The 9,037-nt window shown below is 48.5% G+C and overlaps 1 protein-coding gene across 1 annotated transcript; it reads left to right on the forward strand.

Annotated features, from left to right (window-relative positions):
- The first annotated feature begins 3,963 nt into the window (after positions 1-3,963).
- On the forward strand, positions 3,964-5,139 carry LOC137367181 (golgin subfamily A member 6-like protein 22). Its single transcript, XM_068028617.1, has one exon. The coding sequence runs from the start codon at positions 3,964-3,966 to the stop codon at positions 5,137-5,139; it is 1,176 nt and encodes a 391-aa protein (XP_067884718.1).
- The last annotated feature ends 3,898 nt before the right edge of the window (positions 5,140-9,037 follow it).

Below are 9,037 nucleotides of genomic sequence, written 5' to 3' on the forward strand. Positions count from 1 at the left end.
CAGATCCTCTGGCACAGAGGAGACCATTCGGCCCATCCTGTCCCTGCTGGTTCCAACACAGAGGAGACCATTCGGCCCATCCTGTCCCTGCTGGTTCCAACACAGAGGAGGCCATTCGGCCCATCTTGTCCCTGCTGGTTCCAACACAGAGGAGACCATTCGGCCCATCCTGTCCCTGCTGGTTCCAACACAGAGGAGACCATTCGGCCCATCTTGTCCCTGCTGGTTCCAACACAGAGGAGACCATTCGGCCCATCCTGTCCCTGCTGGTTCCAACACAGAGGAGACCATTCGGCCCATCCTGTCCCTGCTGGTTCCAACACAGAGGAGACCATTCGGCCCATCCTGTCCCTGCTGGTTCCAACACAGAGGAGACCATTCGGCCCATCTTGTCCCTGCGGGTTCCAACACAGAGGAGACCATTCGGCCCATCTTGTCCCTGCTGGTTCCAACACAGAGGAGACCATTCGGCCCATCCTGTCCCTGCTGGTTCCAACACAGAGGAGACCATTCGGCCCATCCTGTCCCTGCTGGTTCCAACACAGAGAAGACCATTCGGCCCATCCTGTCCCTGCTGGTTCCAACACAGAGGAGACCATTCGGCCCATCTTGTCCCTGCTGGTTCCAACACAGAGGCGACCATTCGGCCCATCTTGTGTTGCTGGTTCCAACACAGAGGAGACCATTCGGCCCATCCTGTCCCTGCTGGTTCCAGAACAGAGGAGACTATTCGGCCCATCCTGTCCCTGCTGGTTCCAGCACAGAGGAGACCATTCGGCCCATCCTGTCCCTGCTGGTTCCAACACAGAGGAGACCATTTGGCCCATCCTGTCCCTGCTGGTTCCAACACAGAGGTGACCATTTGGCCCATCCTGTCCCTGCTGGTTCCAACACAGAGGAGACCATTCGGCCCATCCTGTCCCTGCTGGTTCCAGCACAGAGGAGACCATTCGGCCCATCCTGTCCCTGCTGCTTCCAACACAGAGGAGACCATTGGACCCATCCTGTCCCTGCTGGTTCCAGCATGGAGGAGACCATTCGGCCCATCCTGTCCCTGCTGGTTCCAGCACAGAGGAGACCATTCGGCCCATCCTGTCCCTGCTGGTTCCAGCACAGACGAGACCATTCGGCCCATCCTGTCCCTGCTGGTTCCAGCACAGACGAGACCATTCGGCCCATCCTGTCCCTGCTGGTTCCAGCACAGACGAGGCCATTCGGCTCATCCTGTCCCTGCTGGTTCCAGCACAGACGAGACCATTTGGCCCATCCTGTCCCTGCTGGTTCCTGCACAGAGGAGACCATTCAGCCCATCCTGTACCTGCTGGTTCCTGCACAGAGGAGACCATTCGGCCCATCCTGTCCCTGCTGGTTCCAGCACAGAGGAGACCAACTGCAACATGAGGAAAAACTTTTTGCGCAGTGAGTGGTTTGGGTTTGGACTACACTGCCTTAGTGTGTGGTCGGAGGCAGATTCAATTGCTAATTTCAAAAGGGGATTGAATAAGCTATTGAAGAGAAAAAAAACTGCAGGGCTACAGGGAAAAGGCAGGGGGAGTGGGACGAGGTGAGTTGCAGTACAGAGAGCCAGCAAGGACACCATGGGCCGAATGACTTCCTTCTGTGCTGGAACTATTCTATGACTGTATGAGATCAAAAAAGGGGAAACAGGCTAATTTAATAAGGAGCACAAAGCTCTTTTAAAAACTCTTAAATAATAAAAGAATAGTCAAATGAAGTGTGGGGCCATTTAAGGAGCCAAAGGAGATCTTTGTATGGAGGCAGAGGTACTAAATGAGTACTTTGCACCTGTCTTTACTGGAGAAGAGGATACTACCAATGTAGCAGTAAAGGCAGAGACAGCAGCAATATTGGGTAAGACAAAAAAATAAAGTGGATGTACTTAAAATGTTATCAGTCCTCATAAGTAGCAAAGTCACCCGATCTGGACAGCATTCACCCTAGGTTAATGAGAGGAGGTGGTGATGAAGTGATAATTCACTAGACTAATAACCCAGAGACCCAGGCTTATTTCGCAGCAAATAGTGGAATTTAAATTCAATTAATAAATCTGGAATTGTCTCAGTAATGATGACCATGAAACCATTGTCGATTGTTGTAAAAACCAATCTGGTTCATCTGGATAAACTCCGATTGTTTTCACTGGAACGACGGAGGTGGAGAGGCGACATGATAGAGGTTTACAAAGTTATGAGCGGCATGGACAGAGTGGATAGTCAGAAGCTTTTTCCCAGGGTGGAAGAGTCAGTTACTAGGGGACATAGGTTTAAGGTGCGAGGGGCAAAATTTAGAGGGGATGTGCGAGGCAAGGTTTTTACACAGAGGGTGGTGAGTGCCTGGAACTTGCTGCCAGGGGCGGTGGTGGAAGCAGATACGATCGCGACGTTTAAGAGACATCTTGACAAATATATGAATAGGAAGGGAATAGAGGGATACGGACCCCAGAAGTGCAGAAGGTTTTAGTTTAGGCAGGCATCAAGATCGGCGCAGGCTTGGAGGGCCGAATGGCCTGTTCCTGTGCTGTACTGCTCTTTGTTCACTAATGTCCTTTAGGGAAGGAAATCTGCTGTCCTTACCTGGTCTGGCCTACATGTGACTCCAGGCCCACAGCAATGTGGTTTACTCTTACATGCCCTCTGAAATGGCCTAGCAAGCCACTCAGTTGTACCAAACCGCTACAAAATCAATAAAACCGAATGAAACCGAACGGACCACTCGGCATCGACCTAGGCACCGGAAATGACAACAGTAAACCCAGCCCTGTCGACCCTGCAAAGTCCTCCTTACTAACATCTGGGGGCTTGTGCCAAAGTTGGGAGAAATGTCCCACAGACTACTCAAGCAACAGCCTGACATAGTCATACTCACGGAATCATACCTTACAGACAATGTCCCAGACACCACCATCATCATCCCCGGTTATGTCCTGTCCCACCGGCAGGACAGACCCAATACAGGTGGTGGCACAGTGGTATACAATCAGGAGGGAGTTGTCCTCGGAGTCCTCAACATCGACTCCAGACCCCATGAAGTCTCATGGCATCAGGTCAAACATGGGCAAAGAAACCTCCTACTGATTACCACCTACCGCCCTCCCTCAGCTGACGGCTCAGTACTCCACCATGTTGAACACCACTTGGAGGAAGCACTGAGCGTGGCAAGGGCACAGAATGTACTCTGGGTGGGGGACTTCAATGTCCATCGCCAAGAGTGGCTCGGTAGCACCACTACTGACGGAGCTGGCCGAGTCCTAAAGGACATAGCTGCTGGACTGGGTCTGCAGCAGGTGGCGAGGGAATGAACAAGAGGGAAAAACATACTTGACCTCGTCCTCACCAGTCTGCCTGTTGCAGATGCATCTGTCCATGACAGTATTGGTAGGAGTGACCACCGCACAGTCCTTGTGGAGACAAAGTCCCACCTTCACATTGAGGATACCCTCCATCGTGTTGTGTGGCACTATCACCGTGCTAAATGGGATAGATTTCGAACAGATCTAGCAATGCAAAACTGGGCTGGGTCTGTTTTCCCTGGAGAGAAGGAGGCTGACAGGGGACATGATAGAGGTATATAAAATTGTAAGAGGCATAGATAGAGTAGATAGCCAGAGTCTGTTTCCTGTGGTAGGGGTGACTAAAACTAGAGGGCATAGATTTAAGGTGAGAGGGAGGCGATTTAAAGGGGATCAATGGGATATATTTTTCACACAAAGAATAGTGGGTATCTGGAATGATCTGCCTGAGGAGGTGGTGGAGGCAGGAACAGTAGCGACATTTAAGAGGCATCTGGACAGGTATTTGAATGAGCAAGGCATAGAGGGATATGGAATTAATGCAGGCAGGTGGGATTAGTATCGATAGGCATTATGGTCGGCATGGAAGCGGTGGGCCGAAGGGCCTGTTGCTATGCTGTACGACTCTTTGAACGGAGAGAATTAATGAGGGAATGGAGAGGGTTCATGAGGGAATGGAGAGGGTTCATGAGGGAATGGAGCGGGTTAATGAGGGAATGGAGAGGGTTCATGAGGGAATGGAGCGGGTTCATGAGGGAATGGAGCGGGTTAATGAGGGAATGGAGAGGATTAATGAGGGAATGGAGAGGATTAATGAGGGAATGGAGAGGGTTCATGAGGGAATGGAGCGGGTTAATGAGGGAATGGAGAGGATTAATGAGGGAATGGAGATGATTAATGAGGGAATGGAGAGGGTTCATGAGGGAATAGAGCGGGTTAATGAGGGAATGGAGATGATTAATGAGGGAATGGAGAGGGTTCATGAGGGAATGGAGAGGGTTAATGATGGAGCGGAGAGGGCTAATGAGGGAATGGAGTGGATTAGTGAGGAAATGGAGAGGATTAATGAGGGAATGGAATGGATTAATGAGGGAATGGAGAGGGTTCATGAGGGAATAGAGCGGGTTAATGAGGGAATGGAGATGATTAATGAGGGAATGGAGAGGGTTCATGAGGGAATGGAGCGGGTTAATGAGGGAATGGAGAGGATAAATGAGGGAATGGAGAGGATTAATGAGGGAATGGAGAGGGTTCATGAGGGAATGGAGAGGATTAATGAGGGAATGGAGAGGGTTCATGAGGGAATAGAGCGGGTTAATGAGGGAATGGAGATGATTAATGAGGGAATGGAGAGGGTTCATGAGGGAATGGAGCGGGTTAATGAGGGAATGGAGAGGATAAATGAGGGAATGGAGAGGATTAATGAGGGAATGGAGAGGGTTCATGAGGGAATGGAGAGGATTAATGAGGGAATGGAGAGGGTTCATGATGGAGCGGAGAGGGCTAATGAGGGAATGGAGAGGATTAATGAGGGAATGGAGAGGATTAATGAGGGAATGGAGAGGGTTCATGATGGAGCGGAGAGGGCTAATGAGGGAATGGAGAGGATTAATGAGGGAATGGAGAGGGTTCATGAAGGAATAGAGCGGGTTAATGAGGGAATGGAGTGGATTAATGAGGGAATGGAGAGGATTAATGAGGGAATGGAGTGGATTAATGATGGAGCGGAGAGGGCTAATGAGGGAATGGAGAGGATAAATGAGGGAATGGAGAGGGTTTATGAGGGAATGGAAAGGATTAATGAGGGAATGGAGAGGGTTAATGAGTGAATGGAGAGGGTTCATGAGGGAATGGAGAAGATTAATGCGGGAATGGAGAGGGTTTATGAGGGAATGGAGTGGATTAATGAGGGAATGGAGAGGATTAATGTGGGAATGGAGAGGATTAATGAGTGAACGGAGAGAGTTAATGAGTGAATGGAGTGGATTAATGAGGGAATGGAGAGGGTTAATGAGGGAATGGAGAGGATTAATGAGGGAATGGAGAGAGTTAATGAGTGAATGGAGAGGGTTAATGAGGGAATGGAGAGGATTAATGAGGGAATGGAGAGGGTTAATGAGGGAATGGAGAGAGTTAATGAGTGAATGGAGAGGGTTAATGAGGGAATGGAGAGAGTTAATGAGTGAATGGAGAGGGTTAATGAGGGAATGGAGAGGATTAATGAGTGAATGGAGAGGATTAATGAGGGAATGGAGAGAGTTAATGAGTGAATGGAGAGGGTTAATGAGGGAATGGAGAGGATTAATGAGGGAATGGAGAGGGTTAATGAGGGAATGGAGAGAGTTAATGAGTGAATGGAGAGGGTTAATGAGGGAATGGAGAGAGTTAATGAGTGAATGGAGAGGGTTAATGAGGGAATGGAGAGGATTAATGAGGGAATGGAGAGGGTTAATGAGGGAATGGAGTGGATTAATGAGTGAACGGAGAGGGTTCATGAGTGAACGGAGAGAGTTAATGAGTAAATGGAAAGGGTTCATGAGGGAATGGAGAGAATTAATGAGGGAATGGAGAGAGTTAATGAGTGAATGGAGAGGGTTAATGAGGGAATGGAGAGGATTAATGAGGGAATGGAGTGGATTAATGAGTGAACGGAGAGGGTTCATGAGTGAACGGAGAGAGTTAATGAGTAAATGGAAAGGGTTCATGAGGGAATGGAGAGAATTAATGAGGGAAAAAACTGAATAAAGGATTTTAGTAGTCTTGGACACTTGTATGCAAGAATAGGGGAAGCAAGCAGTTTCAAGGAAAGAGCAAGGGGTTTCCAGCTGCTTTGAGTGACAGAGGGTACACTGTGTCTGGTCATGTGACCATGTTGAGGAAGGATTGTTTCATTTTGGACTTTTAAAAGACCAGTGATTTGGAAAGGAGCAGGCAGTTGAAATGTGGCTGTAATTTGATTGGAGAGAGAAAAGACCTAGGAAAAATTGAGTTGCTTCTCTCTGTAGAGTAAGACTGCTTTTCAGAGCAGAAACCCCTGTATGTCAGATGTAACAGATTCCCATTGCCTCCAGTTTTTGAAGAATCCCTGCCTCAAGAGTGATTCCTGTTGCCTCCCGTGTTTTGGGAGATCCTGAAATCTCAGGAAAGTTTCTACTGCTAGACTGCTACTTCAAAACCCAAGCAAACCTGTTGCAGCACCCTGTGCAGAAAGACCTGCGTGACGCCTGCTGCAGACAAATTGCCTTGAGCGCCTAGCCATCAGAGACAGTTCATCAACCTACCTGGAGAGACTTCAAGTAGCATCTGACTGTTCGACTCTGGGACACTTCACTGTACCAAGCTCCTCCCTATCTGTGGTTTTTAAGCTTGTGTTTCTCTGCAGCCTAAGGAGAAGCTTCTGGACTCTGACACGCGCAGACCCAAGTGGGGGCGGGGGAGGGGGGGGGAGCGGTGTGGGTCTCTCTTTCTCTCCATTTCAGCTTACAAGCTTCGAATCCTGCCTGTTGACTGACCACCTTTGCATATTCCAGCTACAATCAGAAACCCCACTGAAGAAATCATCCCCATCACTATCTACAAGACACTCACCAAACCAGTCATCTCCCTCTTCAAACTAAAAGCCTCAGGACCACCGAATCCGGGTAGAAGCCAGCCGAATCACCAAACGCCACAGACTGTTTGTTCCTTTTTCTATGGACTCTAACACAACCAATCTACCTTTCCCCACTCTGTAACCTATTTGTTGCTGAGCACAGCGGGACTGGTGGTCTGAAGTGCATTTGTTTCAATGCGAGAAGTATAACAGGTAAGGCAGATGAACTTAGAACTTGGATTAGTACTTGGAAATATGATGTTGTTGCTATTACAGAGACTTGGTTGAGGGAAGGCTAAACGTTCCAGGCTTTAGAAGCTTCAGGCGGGATAGAGGGGGATGTAAAAGGGGTGGGGGAGTTGCATTACTGGTTAAGGAGACTATCACAGCTGTACTGTGGGAGGACACCTCAGAGGGGTCATGCAGCGAGGCAATATGGGTGGAGCTCAGGAATAGGAAGGGTGCAGTCACGATGTTGGGGGTTTACTACAGGCCTCCCAACAGCCAGCGGGAGGTAGAGGAACAGATATGTAGACAGATGTTGGAAAGATGTAAAGATAACAGGGTTGTGGTGGTGGGTGATTTTAACTTCCCCTATTTTGACTGGGACTCACTTAGTGCTAGGGGCTTGGATGGGGCAGAATTTGTAAGGCACATCCAGGAGGGCTTCTTGAAACAGTATGTAGATAGTCCAACTAGTGATGGGGCCGTACTGGACCTGGTATTGGGGAATGAGCCCGGCCAGGTGGTCGAAGTTTCAGTGGGGGAGCATTTCGGGAGCAGTGACCATAATTCCATAAGTTTTAAGGTACTTGTGGATAGGATAAGAGTAGTCCTCGGGTGAAGGTGCTAAATTGGGGGAAGGCTAATTATAACAATATTAGGCAGGAACTGAAGAATTTAGATTGGGGGCGGCTGTTTGAGGGTAAATCAACATCTGACATGTGGGAGTCTTTCAAACGTCAGCTGATTAGAATCCAGGACCAGCATGTTCCTGTGAGGAAGAAAGACAAGTTTGGCAAGTTTCGGGAAGCTTGGATAACGCGGGATATTGTGAGCCCAGTCAAAAAGAAAAAGGAAGCATTCGTAAGGGCTGGAAGGCTAGGAACAGACAAATCCCTTGAGGAATATAAAGACAGTAGGAAGGAACTTAAGCAAGGAGTCAGGAGGGCTAAAAGGGGTCATGAAAAGTCATTGGCAAACAGGATTAAGGAAAATCCCAAGGCTTTTTATACATATATAAAGAGCAAGAGGGTAACTAGGGAAAGGGTTGGCCCACTCAAGGACAGAGAAGGGAATCTATGTGTGGAGCCAGAGGAAATGGGCGAGGTACTAAATGAGTACTTTGCATCAGTATTCACCAAGGAGAAGGACTTGATGGATGATGAGCCTAGGGAAGGGAGTGTGGATATTCTCAGTCATCTCATTATCAAAAAGGAGGATGTGTTTGGTGTCTTGCAAAGCCTTAAGGTAGATAAGTCCCCAGGGCCTGATGGGATCTACCCCAGAATACTGAGGGAGGCAAGGGAAGAAATTGCTGGGGCCTTGACAGAAATCTTTGCATCCTCATTGGCTACAGGTGAGGTCCCAGAGGACTGGAGAATAGCCAATGTTGTTCCTTTGTTTAAGAAGGGTAGCAAGGATAATCCAGGAAATTATAGGCCGGTGAGCCTTACGTCAGTGGTAGGGAAACTATTAGAGAGGATTCTTCGAGACAGGATTTACTCCCATTTGGAAACAAACAAACTTATTAGTGAGAGACAGCATGGTTTTGTGAACGGGAGGTCATGTCTCACTAATTTGATTGAGTTTTTTGAGGAAGTGACGAAGATGATTGATGAGGGAAGGGCAGTGGATGTTATCTATATGGACCTCAGTAAAGCCTTTGACAAGGTCCCTCATGGCAGACTGATACAAAAGGTGAAGTCACACGGGATCAGAGGTGAGCTGGCAAGATGCATACAGAACTGGCTCAGTCACAGAAGACAGAGGGTAACAGTGGATGGGTGTTTTTCTGAATGGAGGAATGTGACTAGTGGTGTTCGGCAGGGATCAGTGCTGGGACCTTTGCTCTTTGTAGTATATATAAATGATGTGGAGGAAAATGTAGCTGGTCTGATTAGTAAGTTTGCGGA

The sequence above is a fragment of the Heterodontus francisci genome, chromosome 3 (genome assembly GCF_036365525.1).
Source record: "Heterodontus francisci isolate sHetFra1 chromosome 3, sHetFra1.hap1, whole genome shotgun sequence".
Lineage (NCBI taxonomy): Eukaryota > Metazoa > Chordata > Chondrichthyes > Heterodontiformes > Heterodontidae > Heterodontus > Heterodontus francisci.